The following is a 19,440-nucleotide window of genomic DNA, read 5'->3' as shown; positions in this document are numbered from 1 at the left end:
AGTATTACACAAGCAGTAGAGCAGGGAGACGTGTGGAAGCTGAGAGTGGGTGCTCTCACCCTGCTGAGGAGCAGGACACACTTAGAATCATAGAATCGCAGAATCACTTTGGTTGGAAAAGACCTTTAAGATCATCAAGTCCAACCATTACCTAGATCTACCAGGTCTGGTGCTAAACCATATCCCCAGCATCACATCTCTGTGTCTTTTAAATGCTTCCAGGGGTGGGAATTCATCTCCCTGAAGAGCCTGTTCCAGTGTTTGAGAGCCTTTTCAGTCAGGAATTTTCTTCTAATATCCAACCTAAACCTCCTCCAGTGCAACTTGAGGCCATTTCCTTTTGTCCTGTCACTGGTTACTAGGGAGAAGAGACCATCACCCATCTGGCTACAAATTCCTTTCAGGGAGTTCTAGAGAGCGAGGTCTCCCCTCAGCCTCCTTTTCTCCAGACTAAACCAACCCCAGTTCCTTCAGCCACTCATCACAGGACCTATTCTCCAGTCCCTTCATCAACTTCATTGCCCTTCTGCACACAGTGCAGAGTGATCATGAAACTTCACCTTGTACTGCAAAGCAGTGGGAAATTTGCATACTTTTATCTAGCATCTGCAAATCTCTGTACAGTGGACTATTTTCACTCCCATTTTCACATGCTGGCTATTTGTAACTGGTCATAGTGGGAGAAGCCTTGTGCAGACAGTCAGACACTCCCAGCGAAGTCATGTGGGTGTGAGTAGTTTTGTGAAGTAAATGGTGGGGAAATGGGCATTTATGCAGGGTAAATTATTTGGGAGGTGTCATCTAAGGCCATTTAATGGTTCTTTTTTAGCAACAAAATGATTATTATTTTGGTTGAAAAAGACCTTTACGATCTTTGTGTCCAACCATTATCTAACTCTGCTCTGATGCTAAATAATATCCCTCAGCACCACATCTCTGCCTCTTTTAAACACATAAAGGATGGGGATTCAACAGCTTCCCTGAGAAGCTTGTTCCAGTGCTTGAGAACCTTTTCAGTCAAGCAGTTTCTTCTAATACCCAACCAAAACCTCCCATAGTGCAACTTAAGGACGTTTCCTCTCGTCCTATTAATGAACTCATCCTAGTCAGTTATTAATTAAGTAATGACTAGTGTTCTAAGTGCTGTAGGAAAGCTGGTTGTTTAGAATTGACTCAGCTCTGTCCCTCTCAGAGTGAAGAGATGCTCATAATCTTGATTTGCAGCACAGGAGCTTGGCTGTAAGCAGTAAGTACCACACACAAGCTGTGAGGGCTCCTGTGCCCATTGAAGTGTCATGGCATTTGTATCTCACTATTAAATGGGTTGTACTTGGAAGTACTGATTACTTTTTAAGAAGCTCTTGACTTTAAAAGAAAAATCAGGCTCTAAAGCATCTCTCAGAGCTGTTTTAACTGTATTGGAACACAAAATATTTCAAAAATTCCTTATTTAGCCCTTGCCTTAAGCTTTATGTCAGACTAGAATAACTTCCTGCTTCTTCTGATGCCCTATCTGCAGCTTTCTATAGCAGAAGGATCTTGGTCATGTTAACAGATTTGGTTATGAAGTCAAATACTGCAGATAACTGTGTAAAATAATAGGGATATTATATCCATGGTTATAGGAGTTTGCTAATGCTCTGATTTTGTATCATGTACGAAGGAAGGTGTTTAGGACAAGAGGAAATGGCTCAAGTTGCACCAGGGGAAGTTTAGGTTGGGTCTTAGAAGAAATATTAGAAGAACCTTCTTGACTGAAGGGGTTCTCAAACACTGGAACAGGCTCCCACGGGAGGTGGCTGAATTGCTATCTCTGGAGGTATTTTAAAGCTACAGAGACGTGGTGCTGAGGGCCATGGTTTAGCACCAGAGTTCACAGAGATAGAATGGTTGGACTTGATGATCTTGAAGGTCTTTTCCAACCCAAACGATTCTATGTGTTGCTTTACCTGAATGGAAGATCTGATGAGAACTAAGGATGCTGTGAAAGTCCTTTCTTCTGGGCAATTTAATTTTACATGACCATGAAGATTCTGGTTCATTTGCTATGCTGAGTTTTGTGATGCTGAAAATGCCACAAACAGTGTAATGCAGAAAACTAAATGCTTCATGGAATTCTTCCATCTGTGTTCTTACCATGTCCTGCCTGATGCCTTAACCGTGGAGAGCAGATGTGACTGGTTTGCCAAGCACTGCAGAGAGCTCCACATGGCAACAGCTCTATAGAGAGGACAAGAGTGATGCATATTTGAGCCTCCTCCCTGTTAGCTTCCTATACAAATAGAACAAGCCTTTCCTTTCCACATGAAGTATTACAGTATCACAGTATATCAGAGGCTGGAAGGTACCTCAAGAGATCATTGAGTCCAACCCCCCCTCCCAGAGCAGGATCACTTAGGCTAGTCCACACAGGAATGCATCCAGGTGGGTTTGGAAAGTCTCCAGAGAAGAAGACTCCACAACCCCCCCGGGGAGCCTGTTCCAGAGCTCTGTCACCCTCACTGTAAATAAGTTTTTTTCTCATGTTGAGGTGAAATCTTCTGTGTTCAAGTTTGCACCCGTTGTTTCTTGTCTTGTTACTGTGAACCACTGAAAAGAGCCTGGCCCCCTCCTCTTGACACCCACCCCTCAGATATTTGTACACATTGATGAGATCTCCTCTCAGTCTTCTCTTCGCAAGACTCAATAGCCCCAGGGAGCTCAGACTCTCTTCATAGGGGAGACGCTCACATCCCCTAATCAAGTAGTGCAGTCTCTAGGCAAAGATGAGCCTTGTTATCTTGGTTTTGGTACTTGAGGTTGGTTAGACTCAGTGCTTCTGAAAGAATGTCTCTAAAATTCAGGCTGTTTAGGTAGTTTTGTCACTTCTGTTGTTTTTCACTTGCTGTGTGTGCTTTCTCTTAGAGCGTTTCCTTTTTTAATGTGGACCCACAGACTTGTAGAAGTGTGTTGTGCAGAATAATTCTGAATGGGCAGTTCAGGTCTGCACTTCAAATGGAAAGTAATCTGTGTGTTGATAAAATCTAATAATGATTTTTGAGTCCACTCAGTCCTGAGCCTGAAAGAGCAGAAGTATGGTGGGCCTGTAGAAGTAGCATGTACGGAGATGGAATTTCATATGGCAGCTTCAAGGAAGGGAGGAATGTGTCTGAAAGAAGTGCAAGTCAAACGTGGAATAGGAGTCGACAAAAGGTGATGAGGTTGGCAGATGAACAGGGAAGCAAGCTTTCAGTGTGTGCTGAAGTGTTCAGGTGCTGCTCAAGTGCAGTCACTAATCTTACAGAAGTTTTGGAGGCTGCACATTACCTGGATTTTAACACATGGAAGTTTGGTTTGATGGAACGTGAGCTCCCAGTTATGTCCAGTTGAGTTGCTCTGCTGTTTAGCTTTGTTTTCTCTCCTATCCTCCAGGTCATTTATGCATAATGAAGAACTCAGTCTCTTGATACAGTATTTCTGCTCTGTCTGTTCTAGACGTGGAAGCTGGGTGGCTATCTGTTGCCTTGTTGAGGATATTCATGGCTTGGGATAGAGCTGACTTAACCAAAAGTCAGGTTTTTCACTCTGACTTGAGGCCTTACCTGCACATTCCACTTCTCCCCTGCCCTTTTCCAGCTGATCAGCTGATGCAACTCTGCAAACTTTAGGGAGGCTACCTGAGCAGTTAGACAGGTTCATTTGGGTTTCTATACATCCTGCTACCTGCCAGCATGGAAATGGGAGGGAGGGCAGGTTGTGAATGTGTTGCACTTTATCAGAGTAGACTTTAGACTTTTCTGTTAAGTGTCCACAAGTGGTAAGAAAGAAAGAAAAGATAGAAAAGCAGCTGCCACTTGGAAGACAAAAATCAAGCCTAGGACTCTTCCACAGAAGAATTAGAGGTAGGGTTGATGATCATAATTGTTCAGCCTGTAGAGTTTTGTAACCTTTCAGTTTTCTTTTATAGGTTTAACCCTTGTGAGTGAAATTCTTTTACTAATATTGATCTTATCAGGGTAGTCAGTAACAGAAAAGAAATGCTCAGCCTAGATGGAAGCAGGACCATGAACTTCAGTAACTAATGCTTTGCAGTGGTTTAGTGCTGATACAGTTGTTTGACCACTGGAGGACAAGAAGTGAGTAACATCTCAGAGAAATAAAAGGTGACATTTGTTAAGTTGGTGCTTGAGGACCAAGCCACAAAATTGCACTGAGGTGGTGAGATGTGCATGTTAGAACAGGAAGATTTTAGGTCTTGGATGTGTTCATTCTTGCTTTAGGAATACAATGTGTTTAATCATTTCCTTGCATGTTTTTTGGCAGCCGGGGTTTTTTTGCAAGTGTGTAGCCATAAACTGTCCCGGTAGCTAGTCTGCTGTTTTCTAACACATATATGCATAAACCAGAATACATGACTGATTTTAAAGGAGATCCATAAACCACTTCAGAGGGTATGTTGGGTGAGATTCGTTACCCCAAAATGTATGTGCATTTTATAGTGGGTGCTCAAAAGTGTACTAACAAGTGAATTGACTACAGCTAGCATGCCATGGATAGGGCTGTACCTACCTGGATCATTTCCCCATCTGCATTCATATTTGGTGACTATTTTTGTTAATTCCTTTTTCATATGGTGATGTTTCTTTGTGCATGTAGAGAAAAAGAAAAATTTTCATTCGAGATGCTAGTTTTATTTTTTTTTTTAATCCAACCAAGTTAAGGCAGTTCTACCAGCATTATCTTTAAAAGCAGTTCCTTTATAATGATCTTTAATAAAAATCAGCATGAAAGCTACTCTGTGTACAGAACACTGTTGGCAGTGTGTGCATCAAAACCAACAATCAAATCCAAATACTTTAATTGTCATCACAAACTCAGGGTTATCAAGACTGTGTGTTCCTGCTCTATCTGATGACATTTACCTAAAGGTCTTTTGGAATTGCAGCCCTTTCCTCAGGGATTTCTTTCAATTTACCTGTAAAGAAAAAAAATCGATGAATGTTTCTTAGTTTCTTTAGAAAGATACAGTAGAATTTATTCATGGCATTGATATTTTTCATAACGAGCTGTATTTTTGAATGCTGCTGTCAGTGTTTCCTGCTTCTCTTTGCAACATTCTCATTGCCTTTAAAGTGTCCGATGTTTGTCTTTTACCTAGTTCCCATTCCCCTGAAGTTCATAGTTCTCTGAAAGCCTGTAGATACCCAAAGTTTAAGTAGCCACACTTCAATCCAGAGTGCAAGCTTGTAAAGTTTTCGTTGGTACTCCTACCCAAAACCATTGCATTTATTTTTATGTATGTATATTTTAGCCCTTGAATTTAACTGTGATGCCAAAGAAATAAATGTTGTATAAGGAAACAAATAGGTTTGGATCCACCCTATTTGTCAACTCACTCTTGAAGAGGAAAAGTTTGACAGTGGCAATACATAGAAAAGCAAAAGCCAACAGCTGTGAACCTTTCCATTCTTACTGAGTTACCTTTCAACAAACAAGAACAGCTTCCTATGTGAATCAGTACATGGTAGCTTTCTGAGCAGATTCTGAAGGGCTGAAAACCTTCCTCTTCTGTTAGTTTATAGAGATAATTGGGGTGTGTGGGGGGGGTAATTCAAGATCTTTATCACTGTGCTAGGCTGTGATAAAGAAATGGACCACTGAGCTAGGACACAGAATAATTGTTTCAGGAGTGTCTCTTCTCCAGGAGTTGTTTGAAATAGCATGCACCGATGGACTTTTCCTTGGCTGGAGAGTCTGGGGAATGGGTTTCCTTGCACTGATTTTAAACCATTTTCTTGCCTGCACACCTGGTCAGTTTGCCCTCACGGTGGCATTTCACAGCCACTCTATTTGGCTGAAGAAGTGTCCTTGTGATGGCTGTTTGACCATTCCTTTTCAAGGAGGTGAATTGAGTCATTTTACTTTTAGATACAGGTTATATCAAAGACTATTGAGCCTTCAGAGAAGCTGTATAAAACAATCAAATTAAGTGATACTGCAGCAGGCACTAAGAAGACAAAGTATAAGAACTTGTGCTTCTTATGCTGAGAACATCATTAAAACCAGTGCTGTTTATCCTTTCTCTAAAAAGGAAAACAGCTTTAATAGAATCATAGAGGACTTCTCCAACCTTAAAGATCATCAAGTCCAACCTTGTACCTAATACCTCTATTTGCTTGAAAGTTATTTACTTCTCACTTTATTTATAGTGTTTTCAGTCTTAGAATGATTCACACGCTTGACAGAAAGAGACATTTCATGGTAGGCCAGCTGGAGCCAAAAGGAAATGCACAGAAGGTTATGACATGGTTAAAAGTTGGAAGTGAGAACAAACATGTCTTAGGTGCCTGTCTCCCTTTCTGCCTGTTTACATAAAGAACTGGTAATCGTCCCATTGTATGGCCTTAGGTGGTGGTGTGTTTGTGCAGCTAAGGGTGTGTGTTTTGTTTGTTAAACACAGGTTAGAGATTATTCCCTCAATTATGGGAGTGCTGTGTTTGATTCGATCTGCTCTTTGAATCCTGCAGGGTTTCAGCTGTAGGTTGCATTTTGGCAATTTCTCAAACTTTTTTTTTTTTTTTTTTTTTTTAGTTCTGTCCTTGGAAAGCTGGAGTTAGCAAGCTGTGGTCTTAGTGTATGGTATAGTATTTTTATCAGGTGATAGAAAAAATTGCTCCAAGCTTTGGCCCATGTGATTCTTCTTCAGAAGCAGCTTGTAAATCTGTTTGGCGAGGGGAGCTGGACTCAGTGATCTACAGAGTTGCCTTCTAATCCCTACCGTTCTGTGATTCTGTGAAACCTTGCTTGCTTTAGAGGGACTTTCCATAAGGGAGTCTGGCTGAGGGAGAGTAGGTTTAGACTGGATCTTAGGAAGAAGTTCTTCAGTACAAGGATGGTGAGACTCTGGAATAGGCTGCCCAGAGAGGTTGTGGATGCTTCCTCCATGGGGGTGTTCAGGGCCAGGCTGGATGAGGCCTTGAGCAGTCAAATCTAGCTGAAAGGTGTCCCTGTCCATGGCAGGAAGGTTGGACTAGATAATCTCTACGGTCCCTTCCAACCTAAGCCATTCTATGATTGGTACTGCTAGCTCCCATATATATATATGTGTGTGTGTGTGTGTGTATAAAAAAGTATGTTTATCTAGGTATCTAGATGTGTGGCTGAGGGATATGGTTTAGCACCAGACTTGGTAGAGTTACAAAACAGTTGGACTTGATGATCTTAAAGGTGTTTTCCAACCAAAACTATTCCATGGTTCCTATGTGTGTGTGCATGTACATGTACAATCTTTGAAAATGTGTCCCTTCATTCAGCTGTTCATGAAAGACAAGCACTTGACAACAGCTTTTCTCTTTTGAAGATTACTCTGAACTGGGAGAACTTCCCCCAAGATCCCCATTGGAGCCAGTGTGTGAAGATGGCCCCTTCGGGCCAGTGAAGGAAGAAAGGAAACGGACGCCCCGTGAGCTTCGTGAGTTGTGGAAGAAAGCCATCATTCAGCAGATACTGCTCCTCAGGATGGAGAAAGAAAACCAGAAGTTACAAGGTTGGTGAAGTTCTTGATGACACCCTACTGTAGTACAAGTTCACTTTTGGTTTGCTCTGTGCCGTGGCAGTCGATCGCACCATGCCTAAATGAAACATTTCAGGAACATAAACGTAAATCAGTTCAGCAGCATCTCCCTCAGCTCTCTTTGGTGTCAGTTACAATTCACGCTTCTTTTTTTATCATTTCATCTTATTGTTCACTTGATTTTCACTGGGACTTATCTCAATTTTACCGTGGAATTCTGGGGGTTGGAAGAGACCTCTGGAGATCATCCAGTCCAACCCCCATGCTACCAAACAAACCCCAAACAATGAATAAAAAAACAGAACACTCCCAATCACAAAAGAAAAAAAATAAACGTATTATTTCAGTATGAAGAGGGTTCAGTTTTAGGTGGGCTGTATGATGAAGTTCTAGGTTAAATTAGTCCATTTTACAAACAATAAATATTAACTGGTGCTTTCACTGTGTCACTTTTTAGCTTCAGAAAACAATCTGCAGAACAGACGTCTGAAACTTGACTATGAAGAAATCACACCATGCCTGAAAGATGTAACTTTGATTTGGGAAAAAATGTTGAGTGCACCTGGAAGGTCAAAGACAAAATTTGATGTGGAAAAAATACACTCTGCTGTTGGGCAAGGTAAGCACAGTTTGTGATTTTGAGTTAATGGAATGCATATAAATTGTATTAGAAAAAGAAGGGGGTGACCTCTCTTAACCACACCTTATAACCAGATTCTCACTAGAAGGGTTCCTCAGGTTGCTGACTGAAGAAGTGACAGTGTTCAGTGGTTATGGGAATGCAAGTAACAATCCCTTAGGTTACAGTGTTGGTGTTCACCTTTGAAGAATATTTATTCTCACGGGGAAGTTTTACTGTGCCTCAGTATCATAGAATCCTAGAATGGTTTAGGTTGAAAGGCACATTGGTTTCTTGTGTAGATGATTTAACCTTGTGCTGAATAAATTCTGTATAACAATAGACTTGATTTTACTTTCAGTGTTTTGCATATAGATACAAATGAAAGGTACCTTTTTCTCTCTGGAATGGTTAAGTAGCACCATTCCTTCTCACTGAGAAAGAAATTCAAGTTTTAAGTATTTTTAGGTGCCAGTCAGGCAGCAAACCCAACAGCAAAGCTAGAAACTCAACACCAGCTTCCTGACTGGTTGTCTGCTTTCTGTTGTAGGCTCTAGATCACATCTCTTCTGCACTTGTTTATGCTTTTGGTATGTTTGCACCCTAAAACTTTCTCCTAGCAACAGTGTCAGTGACAAATGTTAATTAGTTCTGTTGCAGTGCTTTGTGGGAAAAATGGGAGATAAGCATCTAAATTTTTAGAGGCAGGTATTGCAGTTCTTGCTGCCTCTTTTAATACTTCTCAGACTGGATGTAAGCAGTAACCTTAGAGTTAGGCAGCTCACCTTGTTTCGACCTTAAATCTTTCCTGTTAAAATGCTGTCTGTTACTGGTTGAGGAAGTATAAGCACTGTAGTTTGATCTGCTTCTATGGTCTACTGGAGATAGCAGATATGGATTGAGCAGATAGGGATCTGCTTGCATATCCAGCAGATATGGATCTTCAGTTCCTCAATCCTGTTAGCTCAACTATCGCTGAACCCTCAGTGTGACTACAAATTACTGTTTCAATGACTTTTCTCTCAGGAGTACCACGTCACCACCGTGGAGAGATCTGGAAGTTCCTAGCAGAGCAATACCATCTCAAACACCAGTTTCCAAGCAAACAGCCACCAAAGGACACACCTTACAAAGAACTCCTAAAACAGCTAACTTCTCAACAACATGCCATACTTATTGACCTTGGTAAGTACAGGAGTGGTCTCATACTAAAATAAGGGGTGTGTGGTCTCTGGAAGAGAATTAAATGACGGAAGCTAAAACACAGAAAGTCTTTCAGCATTTAATAGTAGTTTGTTGGGAGGAACTGCTTTGAACCTGGTATCTGTTCCTTGATACCAGTAGGAAAATGTGCATTTCAAGCACAGGTATCCTTTGCAACGTAGTAGAAGAGGTTGCTAGATGTAACTGTAATGCATCTATATGACAGACCTAGAGAGTGAACTCCACAGGCATCTGGACTACAAATTATCAAGAGAGGAAATCAGTATTTACATGTTGAATCCTCTGCTGTTCGTTCCTGCTGCTCAGCATTTGTTGTCTCTCAAACACTTGTACTTGAAATAAGACAGTAGTTTTTCTTTTTGCGCTTCTTTTCATATGTTCATTGAATGGTTCTGGTTGGAAGGGACCTTAAAGATCATCTAGTTCCAACGCCCCTGCTCTGGGCAGAGACACCTTCCACCAGACCAGGTTGTTCAAGGCCCCATCCAACCCAGCCTTGAACACTTCCAGGGAGGGGACATCCACAAGCTTCCTGGGCAACCTGTTCCAGTGTCTCACCACCCTCACTGTGAAGAATTTCTTCCTAATCTCCGGTCTAAATCTGCCCTCCTCAAACCTCAGTCCATTCAGTCTTGTCCTATCACTACAAGCCCTTGTAGGCCTTTTTCTTTTTTTAATGAATAGCTGCTATCAGTGGGTATTTTTACTTATCATAAAATAATTATGGAAGAAGCTCTTTTCAATGATAATTTTTAAAGATTCTTTTTAAAGCAGGTTATTCACACTGACTGATTTTAAGCAGTAGCTGGCTTCTAATTAGGGAGAGTGAATTAGTCTGTTAAGGCACATACACTATAGTCCATTAAGTTTAGGAGAGAGAGAGGTTAGGAACCAAGGCTCTTCAGTTTGAAGTGACTGGTAGGTGAGCTTCAGGCAGACTTCTGGTCTTCTTGAGCAGTTTTCTATTTTCCCTCAGATTTATTTTCTACAGTAACCTGGTCTAGGATGAGACGTAGAGGGGATATTCTTAGAGGTCCCTTCTAACCCAAACCATTTTATGATTCTACTTTTCAAAGCACAAAAAGTTTTTTTCTTGTACTAGAAGGAAATACAAGAAAATCTACATAGAAATAAATATATCTAAATTAATCTAAGTAAATCTAAATAGAATTGTTTTAGGGTAGGAGCAAAAGAGATAGCTTCAGGTAATTGCAAAACACCAAGCTTTATATGCCTCAAAAAAAGGTATGCCATTCTTAACCCTCTCTTTTAATTTTCCTGATCCTCTTCCTTTAATCACATTTAGTTCCCTTGTGTGAGATTCTTTCGCTGGTTGACTCTTGTCACTTGTAGAAGGAGGAGATAACAAAACCCAAGCACATTTAATAAGACCTAAAGTCAGTACAGTCTGTTAGATGCATGATCACTAGTAAACATGGTTACTGTCTCTGGCTGCTGCTCCCAGATGGTTTTGTACAGGTCTGTATCAGTACCAGTGACTTCTCAGTAGGTCCCACAAATCAGCCATTTGTTTTGTGAACCTCACAGAGGTAGTTTTCAGCACCCTCTCTCTCTTCCCTCATGAAGGCTGTTCACTTTTCTCTCCGGTCCTGCCCCCAGGCAGCACATGGCTGTTCTTCAGCTGGGTTAGCATGGTCTCCCTGTTTGCCACACTTGGTAAAGTGAATCAGAATATCAAGGCAGTGCACAGAAAACTGCAGAAACTGGTGTGAGCTGAGATGGGCAGGGTGAGGTCTATGCTGTCTTCACTTTCCCCTACTTGACAGGCCTGCCAGGTTTCAGCTCAGCACTGGGAAGGTAAAACTCCAAGGCATCTGGGACTGTTGCAATGTAAGTAAATTGCTTCCCTGCAGACTTTGTCACACCAACTGTAGGAATTCCCCTGGCTCTCCCTCACCTCCCTTTTTTAGAGACAGACATTTATGTGCAACCAGAGATCATTTGCCAGCAAGCACATATTAGTCAAGTCAGCATAGCAACGAACATTGGGCTTCTGTTACGCTGAAGTGCCTCAGTAAGTGATGAATTGTTTTGTGCTGTGTTAGTGAACACCTTCAGCTGCAGGGAGAGGAGTGGGACCACTCCTGGACAGCAAGGAGCACAGTTAGGCAGAGGTTGGTTGGCTCACACAGGTTGGTTGGGGTTTGCTGGCTCAGCAGGCTGTTCATGGAGAAACATGAAGAGGAGAAAGTTCTTCACAGAAAGACTTATCTGCCGTTGGAATGTGCTGTCCAGGGAGGTGATGGAGTCACTGTCCCTGGAAGTGTTCAAAAAAGGATTGGATGTGCCTCTTGAAGCCATGGTTTGGTTAAGTCATGAGGTGCTGGGTGATAGGTTGGACTTGATGATCTCTGAGGTCTTTTCCAACCTTGTTGACTGTATGATTCTATGTTTTCTGCCTGGTTCTGCACACAAGTAATTTCTCACCTTAGCTCTGCTTGTAGAAACAAATGCCTGCAAGTGTTGGCAAACTGGTAACTTCATGTTGGTTTTCATGCTGGGCAGTTATTTGGTAGCCCATAAGGTGAAGGAAGGATTGGGCCCTATTATTTCAGTAAGATGAAACTAGAAAGCTGAGGACTTCCTAGTTTTCTAGTGATTCCCACTGAAATAGAGCAGCAGCATAGCTGGATAGGCAGCTAGAAGAAATTTGCATGTTCTCACTTGTGTTCCTTCAGGCTATCAGAAGCATTTTCTCTTAAATCTTTAAGAATCATAGAATCATAGAATAGAATCATAGAATCATAGAATCAAGAAGGCTGGAAGAGACCTCAAAGATCATCGAGTCCAACCTGTCACCCTAAACCTCATGCCTATCTAAACCATGGCACCAAGTGCCACGTCCAATCCCCTCTTGAACACCTCCAGGGATGGTGACTCCACCACCTCCCTGGGCAGCACATTCCAATGGCCAACCACTCTCTCTGTGAAGAACTTTCTCCTCACCTCCAGCCTAAACCTCCCCTGGCGCAGCTTGAGACTGTGTCCTCTTGTTCTGGTGCTGGTTGCCTGGGAGAAGAGACCAATCCCCACCTGGCTACAACCTCCCTTCAGGTAGTTGTAGACAGCAATGAGGTCTCCCCTGAGCCTCCTCTTCTCCAGGCTAAACAGTCCCAGCTCCCTCAGCCTCTCCTCATAGGGCTTGTGCTCAAGGCCTCTCCCCAGCCTCGTTGCCCTTCTCTGGACATGCTCCAGCAATTCAACATCTTTCCTAAACTGAGGGGCCCAGAACTGGACACAGTACTCAAGGTGTGGCCTAACCAGTGCTGTGTACAGGGGTACAATGACCTCCCTGCTCCTGCTGGCCACACTATGCCTGATGCAGGCCAGGATGCCATTGGCTCTCTTGGCCACCTGGGCACACTGCTGGCTCATGGTCAGGCGAACATGAAAGCTTGCACTGAGAGAAGAAAAAAACACAACAGTGTTCTTGCAACGTGTGGTTGTAACATTTAAAAAAGCTTTCCCAAATTAAGCTAAAGAGGTCTTGCTAACACAGTGTGAGCCAGGAATGTCATGGTATCACTCACACTTTGTTGGATCTTAAGAGTGAGAATGAGGACAGCAGCATGCACCTGGGTGCAGAGGTGAGGTACAGCAGCTGCTTTCCCAGCCCAGTTCATGTCACAGTGCTATTTCATTCCCTGGACAAGAATAAAGCCACAATTCCTTTAAGGATTTTTTTTGTGTGTGTATTCCCTTTTGTGGCCCCACCTGCACAATTGCTGCAGTCACTGGGGATTTTAGGGCCTGAGCACCAAAGTCATGATCAGTAAATGACTCCTGCTCTTACTAAGGTAAGGTAAACTGACTTCCAGATGCTATCAGTGTAGGAAACCACTGCACTCATCACTGAGTGTTTGCTGAACATAGTAGAAAATGATGTTTTGGTTTATGACGTTTCAAAAGCAAAAGTGTAGATACTCATTTTTCATTCTGATGCTCTTGAGATACCACAGTTCATTTGGAGTCTCTTCAGCAGGGCCAGGAGTTGTTTGCTCCTTACTAAACGCTAAAATTCTTAGTTAAGGCACCACAAGGACATTCAGAAACAAATCAGCTTGTGAGTTTAGTAATTCTGCTCCTCCTCCATTTACTGTTCAGGGGTTTTAGAACTTCGCATTTATATTCTTGCTCAGATTGTAACTTTTTTTCATGGTATGTGAGTGGCACTACAGATCTGCCTTTAGACCTTCCTGTAGTAATTTATTATTTAAGCAGAGGATTCCTTTGCAAAGGAACACTTTGGAAAGCTGGGAATATTTCCTCTGTAAACTTCAGCTCTGTGACAGCCCAGCCAGGGAAGACCTGCTCAGGAACTGAATGCCGGTGTCCCATGTGACAGGCTAGAGCAGCTACCATATGGCAGGCAGAAGGACTCTAGCCCAAGGCTTTGTCTTCTTGAAACAGGAGCTCTGATATTATCTGGCAGTACAGCAGCATTCCAGGAGTTCGAGGGTGGGGTGGTATTTAACAAGTGGGCAACTGAAAAACAAGCTCCACTTAATACCAGAACAAAAGAAGTATTCAAATGTCTTCTCCTTTGAGATATTTCATAGGGAGATCTGAGAGGGGGAGGGTTGTTTGTTTTTTTTTTCCTGGAAATTGAAATATTCCCTATTTTGACAACTGCAAAAGTGAAGCCTTTAATGCCTCTGTTCACACAGTCAAAGAGTGGTTGGGGTTGAAAGGGAGCTGTTGAGATCATTTAGTCCACCCCTGCTGCTCAAAGCAGCAGCATCTAAAACAGGATGCCGAGGACCACGTTCACTCAGGTTTTGAGTACATCCATAGACAGAGACTTCACAACCTCCCTGGGTAACCTGTGCCAGTGTCTGGCCACCCTTACAACAAAAAAATTGTACTTTTTTCTTACGTTAGGTAGAATTTCCTGTACATCAGGTTGTGCCCATTGCCTCCTGTCCTTTCAGTGGGCACTACTGAGAGGAGCCTGTTTCCCTCTTCTTCGTCCCCTGCTGGATATTCATGCAGATGATAAGATCCCCTTGAGCTTTTCTTCTCCAGGCTAAACAGTCTCAGCTCTCTCAGCCTTTCTTCATAGGAGACATGCTCCATCCCTTTATCATCTTGGTGACCCTTCTTTGAGTATGTCCATGTCTCTTTTACTGAAGTGCCCTCCATGTGTGGCCTCACCAGTGCTGAGTACAGGGGCAGGATCACATCCCTCAACCTGCTGGCAATGCTCCTCCTGCTGCAAAGATGCCGCTAGGACGCATTGCTGGCTCATGTTCAACTTGGAAGGACCAAGACCCTCATGGTGCTCCCCAGCATATACTGTTGCATGTGGTTGTTCTTCCCCAGGTACAGGATTTTTGTCTGTCCCTTTGCTGAAACTTCATGCAGTTCATGTCAGCCCATTTTGGCCTCAACTTGCACCAGGGGAGGTTTAGATTGGATGATAGGAAAAATTTCTTCCCTGAAAGGGTCATTGGGCACTGGAACAGGCTGCCTAGGGAGGTGGTGGAGTCACCATCCCTGGAGGTATTTAAAAGATGTTTGGATGAGGTGCTTAGGGACATGGTCTAACAGTTATGTACAAGGAGATGTTAGGTTATGGTTGCACCCAGTGATCTCAAGGTCTTTTCCGAGCAGACGGTTATATCATTCTATGATTTCTCCAGCCTGTCACTCAGGGGAGTGACAGCTCATGGGACGCTTCCTGGAGCTGATGACACAGCTGAGTGACAGGGCAGAGCAACCAACTTCATTCTAAAAGGTTTTTTTTCTGCCAGGTTAGTGAACTGGATCAGTTCATGGAAAGAGTTTCATGTTGCAGGAAGGACCCATCGTAAGACTGGGAGGGATAAATGCAAGGAGGGAGGTGATGAGATACCTTTAATGGGAGAGAAGACAAGCAGAAAAAGGAAAGGGAAGGGACCTCAACCCAGAGAGCTCAGATGTTCTAAGTCTGTATCTGAATCCAATGGTTGTCTAAAAGCTACAAAACAAAACACAGCACCAGCTTAAAAGTTCTTAAGAAAAGAGGACTCCCTGAGCCACTGAATCAGGGCTCCAGCTATTATAGGCAACCAGCCCCTATAAGCCTTGTAAAAAAACCACTCAAGGGGCCAGCCTTAAGACCTGGTTGCTCAGGTGTTCCCAACAAGAGCCTGTCCCCATCCCCATGACAAGTTCTAAACAAATTTTGCACCCACTGTAACAAGACACTAGTGGAGTATGAGTCAGCATTGTTAACTTCCTTAATGGTGTTCCTGTGGGTTGACTCAAAATCTACCTCTCAAAATAATGTGCTTTTTTGAATGAGTGTTTCATTTGATAACATGGCAGAGAGCTTGTTTTGTTTTTTCTTTCTTTTTGTTTGTTTGTTTGTTTAGTTTAAGTCACTAACTTCAGCTCTTTCCACAGGGCGCACCTTTCCGACACATCCGTACTTCTCAGCGCAGCTGGGAGCTGGCCAGCTGTCACTCTACAACATTTTGAAGGCCTACTCACTTCTGGACCAGGAAGTAGGATATTGCCAGGGCCTTAGTTTTGTAGCTGGAGTTTTACTACTTCATATGAGTGAAGAAGATGCTTTTAAAATGCTGAAGTTTCTCATGTTTGACATGGGCCTGAGGAAGCAGTACCGTCCTGACATGACAATTTTACAGGTAGGATTTCAGTTTTGCTAACAGAAGGCTGCTGATGCCAAATCATCAGAGTGCCAGATAGGTAGCATTGTCAAAATTTGGACTTTGACTTAAATTCAGTTCTCAAAAATGGGGAAAGATAATCTGGGAGAAGAATGCAGTATCTTAAATATACTGGCTTCAAATGAAAAGACTACCAGGCACATGATGAAAAACATAAACAGGAAGAATTCTGTTACGTGTACTGTATGAGGTTCAAATGACCCTGCAAATGAGGTGACCATGCCTGGGTCTCTCAGTTGGCTTCTGAGTATTGGTTTTCTTCATATAATTCCATCCATTCATCAGCAGACAAATATCTTTCACTGCTTGTAGAGTGTGAAGTTATGGGCCTTGCTACTATGAGTATTCAAACACATTTATCTGTAGTCTCTTTGTTCTTGCTCCACACAGATCCAGATGTATCAACTGTCTCGACTCCTTCACGACTACCATCGAGATCTCTATAACCACTTAGAAGAACATGAGATTGGTCCCAGCCTCTATGCTGCTCCCTGGTTTCTCACCATGTTTGCCTCTCAATTCCCCCTCGGATTTGTAGCAAGAGTGTTTGGTAATTCTTCATGAAATTTCTGTCTGTTCTTTTGGAAGTGTCACATTTGGAATTCTGGTGTTAGAACACCACCTGTTTCAGACACCCAGGAAGAGTATTTTACTTACTATTGATGAGCAAAAGTACTGCAGAGGTCACCTTATGGGACATGTATTTACAATCAAATGAAAAGAGAGAGGAGGAAAGCATACAACAGTCCCAAAATGTCCTGTCTTTTTATCCTCATCATCACTTTCTCCCACCCTGTAACCACTTATAGAGAGGATGTGAAATTTGGTGCCATGAAGTCATGGCGTTATGACAATGGCACTTCAGCACTGACAATTAGTTTCAAGCTGGAAAGAAGCTGGAAAGACATGTAACAAAGGAACACCCCCAGGGAGGAGGCTTCCACAACCTCCCTGGGCACAACCTCCCTCCTATTCCAGAGTCTCAACACCCTTGTACTGAAGAACTTCTTCCTAAGATCCAGTCTAAACCTGCTGTCCCTCGGCTTAAAACCATTCTCCCTTGTCCTATTGCTAGACACCCTCATGAAAAGTTTCTCTGCAGCCTTCCTGTAGGATCCCTTCAGGTATTGGAAGGCAGCTCTGAGGTCCACCTGGAGTCTTCTCTAGGCTGAACAATCCCAGCTCCCTAGGCCTGTCCTTGTAGCAGAGGGGTTCCACCCCTTGGATTATCAAATGTTTGGAAGCACCTGGGATTTAGGTTCTAAATTCACATGTGTTATCTACTTTTAGAATCTATGAAAGTAAAGTTCTGGGGTTTTAATTCAATTCCAATTAAGAATTTACTTCAATGTTATCTTACAGCTGTGTATTTCATAGATGAATTGTTTGGTATTGTGGGAGATGGTTTATTTATTTTTCACTTATTTATTTTTTAACTTCTTTATATGGTACTGGGCCTCATATTGAGCAGGGTGGATTGGAGCTTTCTCCCAGCCTGTATAGATATTGATATGCCGCATTTGCTGGAACTATGTAAGTCAAGAGCATTGGACACTCTTTTACATCAGAAAGTAAAATCTCATCTTTACCTTTACTAAAAGCTCTAATACACAATTCTAAACCTGAGAAAGGCTAGAGGTGACTCTGCTAGTGCCTGGTAGCAGCATAGCAAGTGTGGATCCCATAAGCTCTGACCCATGTGTTCACACACTTGTGTAGAGCACACATAATATTTTCATTCCTCACTTACTGGAACTCCTGGGATGCAAGCCTGTGGCCTCTTAATGTTGAAGTAACTCATCTATAAGTCACCAAGACTGTAGGAGTGCACTGCCTTTTTCTCACATGGTATCTTTGAACCTTTCATATGTGGAGCTGTTTAATAATCCTGTTGTTACAGACCATTTCCTTTAGATTTCTGTAGAGTATACTTCTTGCAGGCACTGGAGGATGGAACCAGACTCTTCTCAGTGGTGTTCAGTGACAGGACAGGGGGCAGTGGACACAGACTGGAACACAGGAAAAAATTCTTCACTTTGAGGGTGGCAGAGCACTAGAACAGGCTACCCAGATTGTGGAGTCTCTGGAGGCATTGCAAACCCACCTGGGCATGTTCCTGTGTGATTTACTCTGGGTGACCCTGTTCTAGCAGAGGGGTTGGACTGGATGATCTTCAGAGGTCCCTTCCAACCCCTGCCATGCTGTGGTTCTGTGATCTTACAAGCAATATGTGAAAGAAGTGGGCTAGAAAGAGGTTAACCCCAAGACTGTTTTATGAGTGAAATAGCAAAACTGCTTTTAACTTTTTAATTATCTGTCCAAACTTTCAACAGCACTCCTGAGCAGGAGCTAATGAAATACAGCTTTAACAAAGATCTGTTCTTTAATACCCTTATTTATTACTTATTAATGGAGGAGGCTTGGTAGAAGAGTGTTTATTTTGTTTCAGGATTGTAGATAAAACTTGATTCTTTTTCATCCTGTAGGCTGCCAGTCATGTTGACATTCATTTGGGTACCTTCACTGGGCTGTGGTTGGCTGGCAGCCCACTTAATGGGAAGCGTGGGGAGTGAATAACAAACAGGTCTTTGTTAAGTACTTGCTGTTTTAAATGAGAGAGGGATTTCAGCCCTGGATTATCAGCTCAGCTCACACAGACATTCATTAACAATTTACAGGTCACCCTGAGTTAATCTACGTGTCTTTGTGGGGCAGGTGCCGAAGCATGCCTTATTTTCAGCCCCTTTTTTTCACTTTGTGTTTTCTGACTGTTGTTCAGCATTCCCTCTTCTCATTTAGAGCTTTCCCTATGAAGCATATTCCCATAGTTCTCAGTTCCTGCCTTTGGACTTCGCATTGAAAAATTCTATACTACTCTTTAGGTCAGATGGCAGCAAAGTGTGATGTTAATGATTAGTTATTACTTATGCTTTTCTTTCATAGAGAGAAAGAGAGAGAGGAGTTAGATAGTGGTTGGATTTGATCCTAGAGGTCTTTTCCAACCATGGTGACTCTGTGAGGTGTGGCTTCAGTGTTACAGGCAGAGGAGTGCTAGGGGAAATTTGGTTCTGATACAAACTGGGAAAGAGGGGATGCTGCTACTAAAAGAGAAAGCCAGTGTTTCCGTATGTTCTTCGATACCTGTGGCTTTGCTAGTAATTATGGTTGTTTTCCTTACTCTGTGGTGAAGTCTTTTTTCCTCTTTATTATTCTTTTTTTTTTTCATCATTAAGACATAGTATTTATTTGGTGTCATTGTGCTACTTCATAAGTGGTTGTGATTTCCTTCAGAGCTTCAGAGAGAAAAAGGGAAAGAACAAGAGAGAAACCCTTTAAAAATAAAAGTACAT

The 19,440-nt window shown here is 42.5% G+C and overlaps 1 protein-coding gene across 5 annotated transcripts in view; it reads left to right on the top strand.

Moving 5' to 3' along the window:
* The window catches only part of TBC1D1 (TBC1 domain family member 1), a 91,941-nt gene that overhangs the window by 65,786 nt on the left and 6,715 nt on the right, over nt 1–19,440 (top strand). For 4 of the 5 annotated variants that reach the window (XM_054382879.1, XM_054382877.1, XM_054382878.1 and 1 more), the window contains 5 exons: nt 7,340–7,525; nt 8,010–8,171; nt 9,198–9,356; nt 15,804–16,048; nt 16,481–16,640. In XM_054382879.1, coding sequence (XP_054238854.1) covers nt 7,340–7,525; nt 8,010–8,171; nt 9,198–9,356; nt 15,804–16,048; nt 16,481–16,640 — 912 coding nt within the window. The remainder of the gene's footprint in view (nt 1–7,339; nt 7,526–8,009; nt 8,172–9,197; nt 9,357–15,803; nt 16,049–16,480; nt 16,641–19,440) is intronic. The other variant, XM_054382880.1, reaches the window with a different exon arrangement.

The sequence above is a fragment of the Indicator indicator genome, chromosome 8 (genome assembly GCF_027791375.1).
Source record: "Indicator indicator isolate 239-I01 chromosome 8, UM_Iind_1.1, whole genome shotgun sequence".
NCBI lineage: Eukaryota > Metazoa > Chordata > Aves > Piciformes > Indicatoridae > Indicator > Indicator indicator.
The sequence above is the reverse complement of the archived record's forward strand: the minus strand, read 5'-3'. Positions and strand labels throughout refer to the sequence as shown.